This window comes from Scyliorhinus canicula, chromosome 5 (genome assembly GCF_902713615.1).
Source record: "Scyliorhinus canicula chromosome 5, sScyCan1.1, whole genome shotgun sequence".
Taxonomy (NCBI): domain Eukaryota; kingdom Metazoa; phylum Chordata; class Chondrichthyes; order Carcharhiniformes; family Scyliorhinidae; genus Scyliorhinus; species Scyliorhinus canicula.
This window is the reverse complement of record NC_052150.1, coordinates 178901678-178922977: the sequence shown is the minus strand read 5'-3', so window position 1 is coordinate 178922977 and position 21300 is coordinate 178901678. Positions and strand designations below refer to the sequence as shown.

The window sequence follows — 21300 nt, the reverse complement described above, 5'->3', positions numbered from 1 at the left end:
GTGACACAGCCTTCTGCGGCAAAGAGTTCCACAGATTCACCACCCTCTGGTTGAAGAAATTCCTCCTCATTACTGTTTTAAAGGATCGTCCCTTTAATCTGAGATGGTGTCCTCTGGTTCTAGTTTTTCCTACAAGTGGAAACATTCTCTCCACTTCCACTCTATCCAGGCCTCGCAGTATCTTATACGTTTCAATAAGACCCCTTCTCATCCTTCTAAACTCCAACGAGTACAGACCCAGAGTTCTCAAACGTTCCTCATATGACAAGTTCTTCATTCCAGGGATCACTCCTCTGGACTCTTTCCAAGGCCAGCACATCCTTCCTTAGATATGGGGCCCAAAACCGCTCACAATAGTCCAAATAGAGCCTGACCAGAGCCTTATACAGCCTCAGAGGTACATCTAAATAAATCACTAACTTGCTTGTTACCTCCTCAAAGAACTGATTTGTCAGACACGACATCCCTTTGACAAAGCCGTGCTGACTCAGTCCTATTTTACCATGCAGTTCCAAGTGCTTCGGTATCTCATCTTTCATAACAGACTCCAAAATCTTACCAATGACCGAAGTCAGGCTAACCGGCCTATCATTTCCTGTCTTCAGCCTCCCTCCCTTCTTAAACAGTGGTACTACACTTCTAGTCCTCTGGGACCCTTCCTGCCTCCTGTGATTCCTGAAAGATCATCACTAATGCCTCCACAATTTCCTCAGCTAATCTCTTTTAGGACCCTGGGGTGTAGTCCATCCAGTTGAGGTGACTTATCCACCTTCAGACCTTTCAGTTTCCCCAGAGCTTTCTCGTTAGTAATGGTCACTGCACTCACCTCTGCCCCCTGGTTCTCCTGGAGCTCTGGCATCCCACTGGTATCTTCCACCGTGAAGACTGGTGCAAAGTAACTCTTCAGGTTGTCTGCAATTTCTTTGTTTCCTATTATTACTTCTCCAGCCACATTTTCCTGTGGTCCAATGTCAATTTTTGCCTCTCTCTCTTACCTATTATATATTGAAGAAAATCTCTTCCTATCTTCCTTTACATTACTAGCTAGCTTGCACTCGTACTTCATCTTCTCCCCCCTTAATGCTTTTTTGGTTGTCCTCTGCTTGCTTTTAAAGGCTTCTCAATCCTCTGGTTTCCCACTAATCCTCGTCACTTTGTATGCTTTTTCTTTAACCTTTATGCTGTCTTTGACATCCCTCATCAGCCATGGATGCCTTGTCCTCCCCTTAGCATGTTTCCACCTCCTTGGGATGAATTTCTGTCGTGCCTCCCGAATAACCTCCCAAAACTCCTGCCATTGCTATTCCACTGTCTTCCCTGCTAGGCTCCTTCTCCAATCACTCTGGCCAGCTCCTCCCTCATGTCTTTGTAGTTACCCTTATTTAATTGTAATACCATTATATCTGATTGCAGCTTCTCCCTCTCAAACTGCAGGGTAAATTCTATCATATTGTAGTCACTGTTTCCGAAGGGCTCCTTCATCTTAAATTCAGTAATCACGTCTGCCTCATTACACACCACCAAATCCAGAATTGCCTGTTCCCTAGTAGGCCCTGTCACAAGCTGCTCCAAAAACAATCTTAGACATTCCACAAATTCCATTCCAGGGGCTGGTTTAGCACAGGGCTAAATCGCTGGCTTTAAAAGCGGACTATGGCAGGCCAGCAGCACAGTTCAATTGCCGTACCTGCCTCCCTAAACAGGTGCCAGAATGTGGCGACTAGGGGCTTTTCACAGTAACTTCATTTGAGGCCTACTTGTGACAACAAATGATTTTTCATTTCATTTCTTGGGATTCACTACCAACCTGATTTTCCCAGTCCACGCGCATATTGAAGTCCCCCATGATTATTGTAATATTGCCTTATATGCCTTTTCTATCTCCTGATTTATTTTCTGCCCCACACCCTGACCACTGCTAGGGGGCCTGTACATAACTCCCATCAGGGTCTTTTTATCTTTGCGATTCCTCAATCTACCCACAGAGATTCTATGTCTTCTGATCTATATTGCTCCTTGCTATTGATTTAACTTCATTCCTTACTAATAATGCAACCCACCCCCTTTACCCATCTGCCTGTCCTTTTGATAGGATATTTATCCTTGGATATTTAGATCCCAGCCCTGATCCCCCTGCAGCCATGTCTCTGTGATGCCCACAACATTGTACCGGCCAATTTCAATGTGCGCAACAAGCTCATTTACCTTGTTCCGTATACTGCGCGCAGTTAGGTACAACACCCTCAATCCTGTATTGGCCACCTCCCTTTTCATGCTCACCTCAGTCACTGTACCCTGTACTGAGGCCCTTTTTGATTTTTGACTATGGCTTCTCTGCCTTACACTTTCTCCCTTACTGCCTTTTGTTTCTGGCCCCGTTTTACTTCCCACCGACTTCCTATATTGGATCCCATCTCCCTGCCTCATTAGTTTAAACCCTCCCCAACAGCTCGAGAAAACAACCCCCGAGGATATCGGTTCCAGTCCTGCCCAGGTTCAGACCATCCAGTTTGTACTGGTCCCACCTCCCCCAGAACCGGTTCCAATGCCCCAGGAATTTGAATCCCTCCCTCATGCACCATCTCTCGAGCCACGCATTCATCCTATCTATCCTGACATTCCTACTCTGACTAGCTCGTGGCACTGGTAGCAATCCTGAGATTTCTACCTTTGAGGTCCTACTTTTTAGTTTAACACCTTACTTCCTGAATTCAGCTTGTAGGACTTCATCCCGTTTTTTACCTACATTGTTGGTGCCTATGTGCACCACGACAGCTGCCTGTTCACCTCACCCCCCCCCCCCCCCCCCCAGAATGTGTAAGAGAAGTGGGAGATATGAATAGCGAGGGTGACAATCACTTCTAGCGGGAGGTGCTTTTGAGGTCCACGTTTTGTAGTATGGGGATGAATTGTTACAGAGGTGGTGAGTGGCCACCGTGGTAATCTCAGAGCCATGCCAAGTGCCAGCATCAGGCTTCAGAGCAGTTTCAGAGATGCCAACTATCATGCCTGTCGATTCAATAATTACAACAGTCATAAATGCTTGGCCACAGGATCTTTTCAGGCATCAAAAGGACATTATATTAATATTGATCAAGGCACCATATCTAGTTTCATTCTGCAGATGACAAATGCAGAGTTCTACAAGGCTGGCAGGTTCATTCATTTCTCTCAAAGGTACAGAGAAAGAGCACGCCACACAGCCAAGATCATCGTCATTGCAACCATTTCCAGAATGCTGAATGTGGTGTGGTGTACGTGCATAGACAAACAGGAGCCATCGGTCAAATCTGATACAGTACAGCAACTGTAGCAGGTCCTATTATATCGTGGAGGTAGGCAGAAATGCCAGCAAAATCATCTTTCACAAAATCTCCATGGTTAATGCACCCTTCTTGATCTTTAACCAGTTTCCTTTGAAAGTGATAGCTGACACGCGAACAGGCAGGAACATCAGCAGGTACATAGATTGGGCATGATTTCAACCGTGAAACAGTGATCTGACCCCCTTGTTCTTTCTGTTAGTGCCTGCAAATCAAAATCATCCAAAGTCTGTGAAATCTCTAAACTGGATAAACACAAGGAATTCCACACTAATATCACAGGATGAATGAATCTGTAGGTGTGAGGAAAATATTATTTTAAATATTTTTGGGTATTAGGAATGTTGTGGTATTTTGGGAAGCAGGTTTTGTGTTCGTGGACATGCGTCTGTATGTGACTGATTTAACTAAACTGAAGACAGAGACCGGGATTCTCCAAGCCTTCGCTGGGTCGGAGAATCACCGGGGGGGGGGGGGGGGGGGGGGGGGGCACGTGAACCCTGCCACGCCGCACTGAAACCAGGCTGCCGATTCTCAACGGCGTTGAAAGCGCCCCCCCCCCAGTTCCTGCCTGACAGGAGCCCATGCAATGAAAGCTGCTGAGCTATTCACCTTATTTCACCTTCCACCCACACTGAAAAATTGCAGAGGCAACAGTCTTAATTTAATATTTAATCTTTATTACTGTCACATTAACACTGCAATGAAGTTATTGTGAAAAGCCCCTAGTCGCTACATTCCACTGCCTGGTCGAGTACACAGAGGGAGAATTCAGAATGTCCAAATTACCTAACGAGCACATCTTTCAGAACTTTATGGGAGGAAATTGGGGCATCCAGGGGAAACCCAGGTAAACACAGGGAGAATGAGCGGACTCCACACAGACAGTGACCCAAGCCAGGAATTGAACCAGGGTCCCTGGAGCTGTGAAGCAACATGTAAACCACCGTGTTACTGTGTCGCTGAAGAGGCAGAATTTACAGAACAACAAGGCAAGTGAGAAATACATTAATATGGAAAACGATAAACAGATCATGACAAGAGGGATAGAGGCTACAGATCCATGATAAATCAACAGATAAGGCTAGAGGTTACAAAAATGATGAAAAGGACGAAAGCAAAGGCTCTGTAGCTGATTGCACATAGCATTCGAACAAAACAGAGGAATGAATCACAAAAATCGAAACAAGTAGTCGTTCGTTATGTATCAGAGTAACACCATTAGCTAGTGTAATGTCACGTGTTAACCAATGACATCCGATTCACTTCGTGCCTGATTAGTTTGTGGCCTCAGGAATGAAGACATCCAATGAAAATTGTTAACTGAAGGTGCATTAATCCTAAAACCTGCGATAGAAATCGCAATGTTAATGGAACTTGCTGCAAGAGAAGCTTCATTGATTGGGGTTTGAGCTAAAGTCCGTAATGTGGAGTCTGTGAGAAGCAGATCCACCAAGAACAAACATGTCATTTCTGCAACCAAGTGGGACACATGGCTGGAGACTATTGGAACAAGGAGAACAAATGTAAAAATTGTGGTAAAATTGGTCACATTGACCATAAGACCATAAGGTAGAGAAGCAGAATTTGGCCACTCGGCCCATCAAGTCTGCTCCGCCATTCAATCATGGCTGATATTTTTCTCATCCCCATTCTCCTTCCCATAACCATAACTGATCCCCTTATTAATCAATAACCTATCTATCTCTGTCTTAAAGACATTCAGTGATTTGTCCTCCACATGCTTCTGCGGCAAAGAGTTCCACGGATTCACCACCCACTGGCTGAATAAATTCCTCCTCATCTCTGTTTTAAAGTCTGAGATTCAGTCTGAGATTGTGTCCTTGCTTCTAGTTCCATCGGCACAAAAGAAGTGTACCAAGAAAAATGCTGCAAAGTTTACAGGCAAGCTTACTAGTTAAGTGATCCAACTGAAGACTCATCAAGTACCAAAATGTTAAGTCAACTTAAGGATTTTAAACTCGGCGTTTTCACAGTACAAGGTGATCAGTAACGATTTTGGATCCATTCAAAAGTAAATGGGAACACTATTGAGATGGAAGTGGATATGGGCACTGCATTATCACTTATACCTGAATTGATATACTATCAGAAATTGATGTATTTGCCGTTGCAACCTCTGATGTATTCTTGAGGACATATACTGAGAAGGCTGTGTCGCTGAAGGGCTTCACCGAAGTGACTGTGGAAGTTAACGAGCAGAAAGTGAAAGTTGCCTCTTCACATTGTTCAAGGAAACTTTCCAACATTGTTTGGGAGATCTTGGTTAAGGAAGATTAAGTTAAACTAATGTGAACTAACTTGTTGATTATATGAACGATCTTCAACCACTTTTGAGAAAGTATGCAAAAGTATTTGAGGAGTCACTTGGATCCATGACTGGGGTCAAAGTGAAACGTAAAATAAAAGCAGATAGTATGCCTAAGAGTTTGAAAGAGCATACCGTACCTTATGCTATTCAACCTCAAGTGGAAGAAGAAGTTGAGAGGTAACTGAAGACAGAGGTCATTGAGCATGTCACCGCCAGTGAATGGGCAACCCCAATCATCTCAGTCTTAAAGTACGAATATGCAGAGATTTCAAAACGACTATCAACACTGTGTTATGAGTTGATCAATACCCTTTACCACTTATCAAAGATCTTTTTTCAGGCCTCTGTCAGCCAAACATTTAGCAAAATTGATCTCTCCAAGCCTATCTGTAAATGAATGTAACTATTGAGTTTCAACCATCACTGATCATAGTAACACACAAGGGTCTGTTTTGGTATTGTAGATTTCTGTTCAGGATAACACCAGCACTGGCTCTCTTCCAATGATCAGATTTTGAGTGGGCTATCCGATGTGCAATGCTACCTGGATGACATTTTGATTAAAGGGTCAAACAATGTAGAGCATGTAAAGAACCTCGAAGCTACACTTGCAAAGGCTGTAAGTACATAATCTCAGGTTCAAGGAAGAGAAGTGCGAATTTAAAAAAATCTTTATTCACTATCTTGAGCACATCATCGACCAAGATAGTCTTCACAAAGAACCTAAGAAGATGTCGGAGGTCGTGGATCCACGACCACAGAACGTGACTCAGTTAAGGTCATTTATAAGAGTACTAAATTATGATGGAAAGTTCGTATCACACTTAGCTGAAGCCTTTACACATGTTGTTCTATAACAAAGAAGCCTGGCTCTGATGAAAGATTGTAAGATAGTTACCGAAATGCCAAATTAATTACAGTTAATTACATTCAGCCTTTCGAGTCTGCACTGACCCTCCAAAGGAGCACTTTACCTAGGCCCACTATCCTGTTGTATTCCTACACATTGATCATGGTCAATGTACCCAACCTGCATCTTTTTAGACTGTGAGAGGAAACCGGAGCATTTGGAGGAATCACACGCAGACACGTTGAGTATGTGCAAACTCCATATAGACAGTTACCTAAGGTCAGAATCGAACTCAGGCCCCTGGCGCTGTGAGGAAGCAGTGCTGGTCAGGGTGGCACAACTGAAAATTCCTCTGTTTCTGCACACCCAAACCTGGAGCAGAAATCTGGGCTTCAGTGTCTGTGAGCTCAAAACTTCACAAAGCAATGTACTAAGAAACTAGTTTACCACAAGCATGTGTGAACAACACATCGTTCATTGTGAACAATGGCTTCTAATATTGAATCATTCGAATGGACAATAGAAGTACTGATCATGCGGTCACACAATCAAAACTGACTTCAGATAACAAATCTTATTAGTTCAAGACCTTGTCGGAGACAAGTCAGCCTGGAGACCAACAGTACACAAGAGGGATCATTCAAGAAGAATCGACCCTGCCAAATACAACCACTCAACAGATAGTGAGAAAGGCTAATTTGTCTTCACCTGCAAGGATTTGTCTCCATACAACTTGGCCACAGCATTGTCCAGAAACCCAGAGATGCCTAACTTTCATTCATCTCCAAAGAACCATGAGAGGGAACCCATCCAAGCCTGCAACGCTGTAGCTTAAAGGGACTGATACAAACACGCGCTTTGTGTTTGCTTCTTGTTATTCTGTTAATTGTGCCATCTAAAATGGCCTCCTGCAAAGAGTGATGGGAAATTTGGCCAAGCCTGAACGCAGACAGGCTGCAGCCTGCAAATATTCAAAGCTATAGCTCAGACCTATGCAGAAACTAACAGAGGATAAAGATCATCTCCAGGCATCCCAGGAACAATAAAACTATTCTGTCAATGACATTGTTTACCAAACACAGCGGCACCCAAGCCCCTGCCCCCAACACTGCCAGGCATGGTCTCTGAGTGCCCATTCTAAAATTGAAGTGGTAGCCCCTATTCAGACGTGATCAATCAGAGTGATTGTGCCATGATCAATTGATTGACAATGACCCAGAGACCGCCCACAAAAGGGGCATGAAAATCCAAGCAATTTAAAAGGCGCTGCACCACCTTAGAAGCTCTCTCTCGACTGCAGCTCATGACTGCTTCTTTGACTTCCAACACCCATCACCAGCCAAGAAGAGAACCATCCACGGAGGAACTAGAAGAGGACACAGACAACCAGCACCAAGAAGTCCAGCGCTGCCTCACTACCAGACCTCGGATAAGGCCATATCTGCTCTGTTCTTGCCAGTCACCTGGACGTTAAGTTAAGGTAGTTTTTAAGCGTATTAGTTTATAGTTCAATGTGCATGAACGTGTCATTGATTAAGTAATTAACTGTGTGTACGTTAATAAACAATTATTGTACAAAACAATTTGTGCGATCATTTGTCCACCGTATACGGGTTAAACACAGACTGTCATTTAGATAAAAGGTGCAACATAATAATCTAAGTGCCTGATTCATGTGTGGAATTCATCATTTCCGGTGTGTTTGTTTGAATGAGTGAATGGTTTTCTTCTGTTTACATGGAAGGGTGTTGTGTGAATAAATGTTTATCTTTGCTTCTGATATAAACTTACCAGAGAGTTTGTCCTGCATCTATTATTAAAAGTCAGAACACTAAAAAGATCTTAAATTGCTCTCTCTAAAACACACATCTTGTTCGAAAGATGAGGAGCAAGGGGAAAAGCTGTTCAACCATCTCTCTCCCATCTGTAACATTAGCATACAAGTGAATGTTAACCCTGGTGGTCAAACTTCCATCTAAAACATGTGTAGAGCTGCAGGACTGAAAATACTAACAGACTTTCAAAATCTCAAATGCACAGTCTTGTCCCCATGCCAGCATTTTGTTTAATTTCAGGCGTCTTGAATGCCTATAGCCAGCTGATTGTTTCACTGTGAATTCATTGATAAATGAATATAACTTAAGTTGTAATGTTGTAATATTTCTTTTCAACCGAGGTGTCATGGGCTAATCTTTCACTAACTCAGTGCATGCTCAGTAAATTAGGAGACTGAGACAAGGAACAATCAGTCGTGCCAAGTGATGTCTGTGCTTTCGTGTGTTCTACTTTGTCCCTGTAATGAGCTACTGATCGTCACAAAGGTCTGACTTGACACTGAGCACTTTGTCTACAATTTTCAATGTAGCCTGCAGATGATGAAGGGAGCAAACTATCTGGTTGAGGCTGGGTTTAGTGACATACTCATCTGACAAACCTTTTCTCATTGACTGCAGCGCCTTACAAAAATTTGCAGCCCAGAGCACTGATGTGAGAGAAGTTTGACGTTCTATTGCTGCACAAATGTCTCAAGCTAATCGGAATGTACAAACTGCTCTGGCTGCAATTAAACAATGCATCATATTTACAGCACACAAACAGGCCATTTGGCCCAACATGCCAGTGTTTTTGCCCACACGAATCGCCCCCATCCTACATCATCTTAGCACATCAATGTATCCTTCTATTCTTTTCTCCTTCATGTCTTTACCAAACTTCACCTTAAATGTATCTATTCTAGTTGGCACAGCTCCTCCTTATGCTAGTTATGTTCCACATTCTAACGATGCATTGGATACAGATGTTTAATCTTGAATTTCCTACTAGGTTTATTGGTGCGAATCTTACATTTGAAATCCCTATTTTTGGTCTCCATAATTGGAAACATCAGACCGGGACTCCAAAGGGTTACAAACACCCTGATGCAGTACTATCCAAACTCTGTGCGGCCTGCTAATTTAAATGATTGCAGTGTTCATGTGGTCCAGGAGGTTCTCCAGACAAAATGTGTGAAGACAATAGGAGCAGATAGCTGTGCCACTGCTAGGAGTCTAGCCCCAAGGGCCTGGGTGCAATGCCACAATAAGTTTAATGAGTGGTCAAGGTCAGTGAATATATCTTCAAATGCTACACTACCTTCATGTCATGCCCAGTACACACATGAAGATATTAAAAAACTTCAAACAAAAAAGCTGTTACAATGGCTGCAGCATTTCAAGTAACTTTTTGCATTTGAACTGTCGAAAGTAGTCTGCGGCCAATATCTAATAAAATATGGACCTAATTGAAAGAACCTCACAGCAACTTGTGAAAGTTCACACATCATTTTGTTTAAGGTCTGAACTATAATAAGGACACGGGGAGTAAAATAAAGAACTTAGATTTATTTACAATATAGTATGTACACTTCCCAATGGATCCCTACCGGGTCTCTTTTTGGTAAGTGCCTTATTGGCCAATCTTTTAATAATAATAATTTTTATTGTCACAAGTAGGCTTGCATTAACACTGCAATGATGTTACTGCGAAAAGTCCCGAGTCGCCACTTCCGGCGTCTGTTCGGTTACACAGAGGGAGAATTCGGAATGTCCAATTCACCTCACATCACGGGCGAAATTCTCCGACCCCCACGACGGGTCGGAGAATAGCGGGAGGGCCTTCCCGACATTTTTCCCGCCCTCCCGCTATTCTCCCCCCCCCCCCCCCCGCCCAACTCCCGACACGAATCGCTGCCGCCGTTTTTTTACGGCCGGCAGCGATTCACAGCTGTTCGATGGGCCGAAGTCCCAGCCCTTTACGCTGTTTTTACGAACGGCAAACACACCTGGTCTGGCAGTTCGTAAAAACGGCGGGAACAACTCGCTTTTTATAACCATGGCACCGATTGGCACGGCAGTACCACGGCCCGATGCCCGCGCACTATTTGTCCTTCCGCCGCCCCGCAGTATCCATTCGCGGGGCGGCTGAGGGGCATCCCGGCCCGCACATGCGCGGGTTTCACGCAAATACGCAATGACGTCATCCGCGCATGCGCGGGTTGGAGTCTTCCAATCCGCGCATGCGCGGCTGACGTCATATGACGCGTCAGCCGGCGCTAACTCCGGCAAGCGGGCTTAACGAAATTCGTTAAGCCCGTGATGCCGGAGCTTGCGGCGTCGGGCTGCTAGCCCCGACCGGGGACCAGAATCGGTTCCCGGTCGGGAAGGGGCGCGCTGGCGTCAAACCCGCCCGGGTTTGACGCCAGCCTTACGATTTCTCCCGTTTTGGGAGAATCGCGCCCCACGTCTTTCAGGACTTGTGGGAGGAAACCAGAGCACCCGGAGGAAACCCACGCAGACACAGGGAGAATGTGCAGACTCAGCACAGACAGTGACCCAAGCCAGGAATCGATCCTAGGACCCTAGTGCTGTGAAGCAACAGTACTAACCACTGTACCGTCCATACAATTATACAATGCTAATCTGAGTTCTCCCATCCCTCAGTGGGGGGAGTCAAACTCCTGTGAGCCATGGAGAAAATAATCCTGCCTACCCCATAAGTCCCATGCAGAATGTTACATGAACCATCAACAAAAAGAACTGTAATATACCAGCTGACTTGTCTGTTTCAACATCATGGGTAAAAAAGATATGAAAACTCAATAGGTGTTTTACAAATGTGAAATGGATCCCATCCACCTTTCATTGTATTGTGATGCCACCCCACCACCCCCTGCCCAAATTGAAAGACCTTGGCTGACCCAACTTTCAAGGGTGAAAAGTCACAACATCGAATGTTTATTGACCTAACACACCACCTTATTTGGAAAAGGACTTTGAACTTCTCACAAGATTGATCAGATGGGCTGATCAGTAACAAATGGAATTCAATCCGGACAAGTGTGAGGTGATACACTTAGGCAGGACAAACAAGTCAAGGGAATACATATTAAATGCCAGGACTCTGCGAAGCTCTGAGGATCAGAGGGACCTTGGTGTCCATGCACACTGGTCCCTTAAGGTAGCAGAGCAGGTGGATACAGTGGTCAAGAAGGCATATGGTATACTTGCCTTTATTAGTCGAATTATGGAGTTTAAGAGCAGGGAGGCTTTGCTGGAACTTTATAAAATGTTGGTTAGGCCACAGCTAGAGTTTTGTGTGCAGTTCTGGAATCCACATTATAGGAGGGATGTGATAGCACTGGAAAGGGTGCAGTGGAGATTTACCAGGGCTGGAGAGTTTTCGTTATGAAGAGAGATTGGATAGATTTGGATTGTTTTCCTTGGAGCAGAGGAGACTTAGGGGCGACAGGATTGAGTTGTGTAAAATTATGAGGGGCATAGATAGAATAGACAGGAAGAAACTTTCTTTCCTTGGTGGAGAGATCAATGAACAAGGGGCATAGATTTAAGGTAAGGGGCAGAAGGTTTAGAGGGGATGTGAGGAAATACCTTTTTTACCCACACGGAGTTTGGAGCTTGCTACCTGAAAGGGTGGTGGAGGCAGAAAGCTTCCTAACATTTAAGAAGTATTTAGATGTGCATTTGCGATCCCAAGGCATAAAAGGCTATGGGCCAAATGTTGGGAAATGGGATCACAATAGTTAGGTGGTTGTTTTTGGCCAGACTCGATGGGCTGAAGGGCCCTTCTGTGTTGTACGACTCTATATCTATGACATAGTGAGTGATGCGCGATCAATAAGCACAGAAATGATGGAGTGGTCCGAATCGAAAGCTTTAATCTACAAGAAGTGTGCCCAGCAGCTTGAGTACAGAAAGAACGATGGCTGCTGGGAAACACGGGTTCTTATACTCCGCCTCGTGGGTGGAGCTACCTTCATCTCGACCAATGGGAAGACAACACTTGGGCCAATGGGCAGCGAGCCTTCTCCACAAATAGCAGCTCACACTCCCAGGTACCGTAGTACATCTAGTCATACTACCACAGTTTCTAAACAGAAATAAGCAGCTCTGCAGACAGAAAGACCATCGGAAAGTTACTGAAGCAGCTGCAAGTTGATTACGTAGCCAAGGTAATAAACAGTAGTACCTTGAAAGTGGGAGAAGGATTCTCACAACCAACCTGTTCCAACTTCATGTTTACCTGAGAACCAACCCTAGCAATTCAACTACAGGAAGCTGAGAAACCTCTGCTCACAAGACGTTACTTCAACTAATCACATGAACCCATTTGGTGTATATGAATCGGGTGAGTGAAAAATCATGGGCTGGTTTCTCCGCTCCCCGACACCGAAATCGTGTTCAGCGACGGGGCGGAGAATCTGTTTTGGCGACGGGGCGGAGAATCTGTTTTGGCGCCAATATCGGAGGCGGTGCCGGTTTTCGGATTCTCCGCCTCCTGAAAAGCAGCGTACTGTAGGAGTATGCTGCACCAAGTATCCATGGCCTCTAGCCAGTGCCTGAGGCCTGACCTGCGATGTTCCTTCCCCGACCGGCCGAGTTCTCGGCGGTGTGGGTTATGTGTGCTCACACCGTTTAGGAACCTCACGTGGCAGCTGCGCAATCAGTCCAGCGCCGCCATAGTCGGGGGAGGGCATGGGGGCTTTATTCAGGTCTGGGGGCACTGTGGGCAGGCTGTTTGGGGTGCACAAGCGGCTGAAGGGGGGCACTACATTTGGGGTCCGGGTCCGCAGGCTGAGTCCGCCATGAAGCACGGCTGCAGGCCGCCACCGTGCGCATATATGACCACGGAACCAGAAATTCTCAGGGCCATATTGGCATCTAGAGATGCGAGCTGTATGCTGCCTCCCTGCTCGCCCCCAGCATAACAGGGAATCGGTGGCCATTTTGTGCCAGTCTTCCTCGCGTAAAAGACCACCATTTTCACGCTGGCATGGGGACTTAATCTCCCAAATGGAGAATCCAGCCCCATATATTTAAATCTCTGGGGCAATGATAAATAACATATTTTATTTTTAAGCTCACAAAAAAGCATGCTGCTGGAATTATTGAAATTGGGACAAATCATTCTGGGAGTTAAAAACACACATACCTCACAAAGAAGACATTCGATCATGGAAAATAATAATACACATAAATTCCGTCCGTGACATTTACCAGTAGCTTCATACACCGATCAATGCTCCACACCCTCATCATGTGTCTGCCACCAATCTCCATCAATCACAGCTCATACCTAATCATAGATTCACTCAAACCAAGCAGAAACTGACAGCCAAGTTCCGCACGCATGAGTAGGGCCTCAACCTTGGATTCATGTCTCATTATATTCACCTCCCACCATCTGGCCTGGGTTTGCGAAATCCTACCACTGTCCTGACTTGAGACAATTCACACCTCTTTAACCTGTGATTACCCCTCTCTCTAGTCGCTCTGTCTGGACCCATAAAGACTTAATTACCTGCAAAGACTCGCATTCAAAGTATCATCTTGCATCATTGACTTTGTCAATATATGTGGTTATGGAACCTGATGAAGGAGCTGCGCTCCGAAAGCTAGTGATTTGAAACAAACCTCTTGGACTTTAACCTGGTGTTGTAAGACTTCTTACTGTGCCAACTTTACCATGATGCAGCTTCCGATGGCTGATATCTCAGCATCTATTGCAGCACAAGCAGAAGCTACCCAATGTCTGGCTGCCACAGTAAAAGGTCAACTGAAGGCATGCAAATACAGACTGCTATCATCATGGCTGATGGTACCAATGTTCAAAGGCCTTGCAGCGTGTCACTGCAATCTATGTTCCAGCATGTTACTAACATTGCTGAGACACTACCCTGGGGGAGTGGCACAAGGTCCTACTTCAGGTTGACAGCATTTGTCCACCCATAACTGACAGTCTCCAATGCCCTTGCTGTTGCCTGTGAAATAACCACCCCAGGCTGCTTTACCCATGCAGAGAAGTGAGTCCAAGGTCAAACCTTCTAAGCCAGAGCTACTCAAAATTGTGCTGCAAGGCCATCTGTAGTCTCCCACGCTGTAAGTCAGCAGCTTTCCAAAGCGATGTTGCAGCCACTGGCATAGCACTGTGTGGGAGAACTAGGCCAGGTAAATCACAAAGCAAGCACCAAGGGAATGCTTAAGGGTGATTAATGCTTGCATGCAATATAGCATAGTTTGATTTTAAAATTTAGTTTAGAATGTTTATTTAATGGTAATTTTTATTTTTGCATTATGGCCAATACGACACTGTGATGGTTAGCAACAGAGGAAAGGTAAGGTGTGTAGCCGATGGTGAATGGAAAGTTAGGTTGTGTTTACTGGTGTCACAGTCGGATGAGTCCGTTATGGACTGCTGGGCCAGAATGGGGAAGGTAATGTTTTCACCCAGTTTGTTGGCCTGTTTGTCTTTGGACAATATATCTCAAAACTAATCGACTTATTTCAATAAAGATTGGTACACAGATAGGGGACGGCCAATGGAAGAACTGCTTGGAATTTGGCAAAGTTTCAGATCTGGATCTAGATCCTCTAATTGTTTTTATTCGTTCATGGGATGTGGGCATCTCTGGCTGGGCCAGCCCATCCCTAATTATGAGAAGTCTTACAACACCAGGTTAAAGTCCAACATGTTTGTTTCAAACACTAGTTTTCAGAGCACTGCTCCTTCCTCATTCACCTGAGGAAGGAGGAGTGCTCCGAAAGCTCGTGTTTGAAACAAACATGTTAGACTTTAACCTGGTGTTGTAAGACTTCTTGCTGTGCTTACCCCAGTCCAACGCCAGCATCTCCACATCATCCCTAATTGTCTTTGAGAAGATGATGGTGAACTGACTTCTTGAATCACTGCAGTCCATGTGGTGTGGGTATACCTACGTTGCTGCTCGGAAGGGAGTTCCAGGATTTTGGCCCAGCGACAGTGGAAGAACGCCGATATATTTCCAGGTCAGGATGGTGAGTGGCTTGGAAGGGAACTTCCAGGTGGTGGCGTTCCCACGTGTGATGCCTTGCCCTTCTAGATGGCAGGGGTCAAGTGTTAGGAAAGTGTTGTCTGAGGAGCCTTGATGAGTTCCTGTAGTGCATCTTGTAGATGGCCACACACTTTTTTTTAAAGAACATTATCACCGGGAGATAGGGAAAATTTACTTTATTTTAGAATGGCATGCATAATTTACTTTAGAATGTTGTTAATTGTTTTAGATTATTGTACATTGTCTCGGTTGCCGTGGTGTAATTTGTCACAGTTGTCAAAATCTGAGCAGAGTTTCAGAGCAGGTTGTTACATGTGCAGTGGCCTGAAAACTCGTCAGTGAGATGAAAACTCTTAATAAAAGTATTTATTTTTTTCAGCTTTGCATTTCCAGAGCATCAACCAGGCAGGGGAATGCCTTAAGGAAGTGCTGTGTAATAACATTGAATTAACACACCGTGGCAAGGTATGCGATCTACTGCATGCCCTCTTCACCTGTCTATATTGTAAGTAATTTGCTAATTATTCATTATGATCAAAACATTTGTAAAATTCTGCACTCTGTGAATCTGATGATTGGGCTACTTGTGCCCGTTCTGAGTTCCCAGTTTCTGAAGCAACAAGTGTTTCTTTACTGCCCAAGGTAATTTTACATCATCATGAACCAAAACCAGAAACTCATAAAATCAAAACAATGCCGTTTTCCTTTTGGTCCTTCACCAATGTCTTTTGCAGATGCCCGTTGACGATAGTAAGCTAAATGGTTAGCTGAATATTTATGGGTGTTGGGGCATTATTTATTACAGCATCACTTTTTCCCCCAATTATTGTCTGATCACATCTCCAGAGGAACAGCATGCTCAAGTGACAGATATCTCCACAAATTCTGTCAACACTCCCTTTTCAGTAGCGTACAGACAATTGCACTCCTCTCTTATCCACCCCACATCAGTTCCAGGTCAATTTATCTTTGCTTTTCCAGTCAGGCTTATAAATAGAGCTTGAAGTTTGAGAAAGAAGTATAATATTCAATGATTTTGTACACTGGTAGATCTATCAGGGCAACGTTAGCCCTGGTCACAAGTGATACATGATCATTTTCAATCTCAGTTCCAAATTCAGCTTTTGTTGGCTGTATAATACTTCTCCTGTCAACAGAGGGAATGTATAAATCTGTAGCTAATACACATGAACGGATTTGCATCTGCATCAATTCTAAGTAAAATGAATCAAAAATGTAAGTACTCTGAGAAGTTGAGCTGAACGTAATATTAAGCCGAATTTTTAAAAAGACGTTCACAATGATGATTAATGGAATATCCAAGTAGCAAATGGCAGCAATTTAAATATGGAAATACAGAAGGAGATTGCATATATGCCTCTTCCACCGACAATGTTGTATATTTTATTGACTTATAAAGTAAAACCAATCAATTGTGCTGCTGTCAAATTCTGTGAATCATCACATTCTGTTGTGGGTTTGAAACCCCTGAAACAGAATGTAGATTTGTTGTTCTTTTTGAGTATATATATCAAGGGGAAAGATGCCATCTGTTTTAATCATGCAGTTCACAGCTTTTTAAATGAACCAAATAGTTTTAAAAAATCAACTCCAAACTGCATAAATATTTTACTTCCATTAATGACTTCCAAAAATAGTTTTTCTTTTGATAAGTAGTTACTTTTTCAAAAAATATTTTCACATTAAATCCTTGTGAAAAATTAAAGATTTGGTTCTGTTCCGAATTATAATCAAAGGGAGTTGATAAAATGAGCTGTTACTATAATTAGTGGCTAACCTCTGAGGAATAGATATCCAGTTTCTGGAATGGATTAACAGCAATAAGGATGTCTCCGACGTAGGTATATATCTGGTCCTCATTGTATCGCTTTTGCAGCTGCTCGTTGACTGTATTCTATCAAGAGACAACAAATAATAATAATATATCATTAGGCTATGAAATTAAGGAGTTGATATTTACTGGGGTGGGGTTTTCATGATCTGAAGAATGCTGTGAAGTTTTTAACTCTACAGTGAGCATGTTTTTCCTTAATAGGTTCCTTGCCCCGAGACCAGTATGATTAATTGACTTTGCTCCCTTTCTGATGGGGAAGACTGCAGATGAGGCTGCTGCCCAGGGACAGGTAGGTTCTTTGCTGTTTGTGGTAGAAATTGTGAGAAGGGCATGTGTACAATGGGTCAAGGAATATCGCAGGAGGTTTGGGGTGAGATTGGACTAAGAGAGGGGGAATCAGTGAACCAGCGATCATGGGAGTGTTGGTAATTGTGGGGTGATTTGGGAGGGTGGGTGATCATTGAGGATTGTTATGGCGATAGGGCTGTTAGTGATTTTGGGATGGGAAAGCATTCTTTCTCCAGTTGGTCCACAAGAAATGTTGGAAAGCATATATCTGTTTGGCACAGTTGACCTTGCCTCCATTTCGTTGGCAGGGTATCTGGGGTCTGGGAAACCTGGCCTGCCAGCATTGAAGCAGCAAGAGGGATAAACATGGGATTCACAGTCTCATTAATGTATTTAAATGTGCACCATGTCTCCAGGGAGCTGCCTGCCTCACCTCAGAATGTGGGCTGGTTTGAGGAGGATGGTTTTGGGCTTGGGATTTTTTATATTTCAATTTCCCATCTAAATAAAATCCATCTGTTTTGGAATTAATATTAGCCTGTAAAAGTCAGTCAATGAAACAAGGTATAATGAAAAGTATCTTCTTCATTTTGATTTATTTTGCACTTCATTATTCCAAGAAATCTCTGAAGCCATACTACTTGGAATCAATTACTTTTAAATGAAGTTTTAGCATGTTGGAACAAACAGCAATAAATTCATTTCCATTCTCTTACTTCATCAAGCACTTCGAGTGTAGCAAGATCATCTCGATTATCCATAAAGGAAGTGGTGTTACTTTTCATGTGTTGGCTCTTCTTTGTATGAATACGTTCATGCCTACAAAAAAGATGTTAAATATTAGTCTTGTCAAATCTAGATGAATATCATCAATCAGTCTATGCCTCTCATTCTAAAGGATTTATTTTGGGATAATGTGTGAGCATTGTATGCAACTGACCTGCTTTGGGATACAGTATAAGAAGTTGAAACACTTTATTTTATTCTTTCCTGGGATATGAGTGCCAATGGCAAGGCCTTGAGGTGGTCATGTTGCCACGCACCTGCTGCCCTTGTCCATTGGAAGGTGTTGCCAAAGGAGACTTGTGAGTTGCTGCAGTGCATCTTGTTTCTGATACACACTGCTGGCACTGTGGGCTGAGGGAGTGAATGGATAAGATAAGTGCCAATCAAGTGGGCTAGTTTGACCCAGTGGTGTCGAGGTTCTTGAGGTTTTTTGGAGCCGCACCCAGCCAGGCAAGTGCAGAATATTCCATCACACTATTGGCTTGTGCCATGTAGAACATGGACAGGCACTGGGGAGTCTGGAAGTGAGTTACTTGCCGCAGAATTCCCAGCCTTTGACCTGACCTGCTGTTGCCATGTGGTATGTGTAGAATGCTGGAGACAAAAGGTTGCTTTCGACCTATAAGCTCAGTACTCCTTGGTCACATCTGAATCTGTTGCAGGCTATACAGGGTAGCATGGCAGCATAGTGGTTAGCACAATTGCTTCACAGCTCCAGGGTCCCAGGTTCGATTCCGGCTTGGGTCACTGTCTGTGCGGAGTCTGCACGTTCTCCCCGTGTATGTGTGGGTTTCCTCCGGGTGCTCCGGTTTCCTCCCACAGTCCAAAGATGTGCAGGTTAGGTGGATTGGCCATGCTAAATGTCCTTAGTGTCCAAAATTGCTCTTAGTGTTGAGTGGGGTAACTGGGTTATGGGGATAGGGTGGAGTTGTGGGCTTTGGTAGGGTGCTCTTTCCAAGAGCCGGTGCAGACTCGATGGGCCTCCTTCTGCACTGTAAATCCGATGATTCTATGATACTGATTAAGATTGATTGCTACGATCAGACAACAACTCTGTTTTTGTTGTATCATGTGACCATAGGCTAATATAAGGCTGATTTGATGGACTTGGGTCTTTTCCTATGACACAGTGGGGGTGGGTTAAGATGAGAAGCTCTGCAGGTTTGAGTTATTGTTTGACTTATTTCCCTCTAGAGCAGTGGTTCTCAACCGGGGTCCACATGGACCCCTGGGGGTCCATGTAACATTACTGGGGATCCACACAAAAAAAATACCGAATTGGGGGTCCACGGTGATATTTTAGTGGTCCATAGAGCAATTCTACTTCAGAACAATTGTTATTACTGAGAATTTAATTTTTACAGTAATCTACGCCATATTAAAATACTAAAAGTAGAAATATTCATGTAGCTATGAATTGTTTATGGCAATCAAGTAGAAGAAAAAAAATTTACATTTGACAGTGTCGTAAATTTAAAGTTACTTAGAACAAACAGAGGTGAAAATCACCCATCGTTTCTCCTTGACAAGTTTAATGAATGATTTAACACAGTAATCACTAGAAACTGTGTATATTTGATATGAATTGGTTATTTTTAGAGTAATTTAATTCAATTTAGTAAAAAGTTTTTTTCATTACTTTTCATATTAGAATAAGTTTGGCAACGTACGAAAATACCGCTAATCCGTTTCCAACCCTCATGGTAAGGTAGATGGACTTTAGTCATCGGACAAAATATAAGGATTCGTTTACCACGCATATAAAAAGCTTTTTTTTCTGTGGAATGGCTATGGGGGTCCACAAAATAAATTAAGAGGAAAAGGGGTCATGGGTTAAAAAAGGTTGAGAACTCCTGCTCTAGAGCATAGGTTATTGCATTGCTCCAGAGAAATAGTGGGGAAATCATACCTTGACATGACTCAGCCAGACAGGCAGATATTGTTAGATTTAGGAGTACAATATCTCTCTGCTCTCAAAGGTGTCAGGGCATGGTAAAGGAGGAAAAGATTTTATTGCACAAAGTAAGGCAGAACTTAGCCAAAAGATGCTGTTAAAACAAAAGGGAACAAGTACCATTTTGTCCCCTCTCCACTGGTGCAATGGGGCAGATCCACTGCAATCTAGAGCAAAAGGGATTCTGCCTTCTGGGGACGATTTCCCAATGCCGGCGGGAGAACCGACGCCAACCACTCCGGAGTCAACAGCCTCTGAAAGTGCGGAATTCTCCGCATTTTCGGGGGCTAGGTGGATGCCGGCAGGGTTGGCAGGCACCGAAGGGACGAGGCGAGTTCGCGCATGCACCAAAGGGCCGGCGTGATCTTGCGCATGCACGGAACCGCCGGCATGGTTCTGCACATGCGCAGACCGGCCGGCGTATTTTGGCGCATGCGCGAGATTACTCAGGGCTGATGCGGAAGAAAGGAGTGCCCCCACGGATCAAGCCCACCTGCAGATCGGTGGGTCCCGATCGGGGGCCAGGCCACCATGGGCACCCCCCCGGGATCGGATCGCCCTGCACCCCCCCCCCCCCCCCCCCCCCCCCCCCCACCCGAGGACCGCCCCCGCCGACTTACCTGCCAGGTCCCATCAGTACATGTGTTGAGTGATTCACACCAGCGGGACTGGCCAAAAATGGACGGCCGCTCGGCCCATCAGGGCTCGGGAATCGCCGAGGGGGCCCTCTATCAACAGCCCCCAACCGGCGTGGTGTGAATCCCGCCCCCGCCCGAAAAGCGGCGCCGGAGAATACGGCAGCCGCGTCAGGGAGGCAGAGCGGGATTCGCTCCGCCCCCCCGGCGATTCTCCAACCCGGCGGCGGGGTCGGAGAATCCAATTGACCAAAATCATTGCCCAACATTCACTTATAACTTTGCTGGAAAAAAAAATCAAAATCCTATCCAATGCTGCTGAAACAAAAGAAAATCTTGTACTCATTTGTTACTTTAACATAGAAATTGGAGTGAGGGGGATATCAGGAAAGGAGAACTGAGTTGATGAAG

General features: G+C 44.4%; 1 protein-coding gene across 13 annotated transcripts in view; it reads right to left on the bottom strand.

Moving 5' to 3' along the window:
- The window catches only part of myo3a (myosin IIIA), a 556810-nt gene that overhangs the window by 264954 nt on the left and 270556 nt on the right, over positions 1-21300 (bottom strand). For all 13 annotated transcript variants that reach the window (XR_005460772.1, XM_038798143.1, XM_038798142.1 and 10 more), the window contains 2 exons: positions 18231-18333; positions 17170-17286 (listed from right to left, as the gene is read on the bottom strand). Coding sequence is in view for 12 of the 13 variants with exons in the window: in XM_038798143.1 (XP_038654071.1) it covers positions 17170-17286; positions 18231-18333 (220 nt within the window). In the remaining variant the exon portion in view is untranslated. The remainder of the gene's footprint in view (positions 1-17169; positions 17287-18230; positions 18334-21300) is intronic.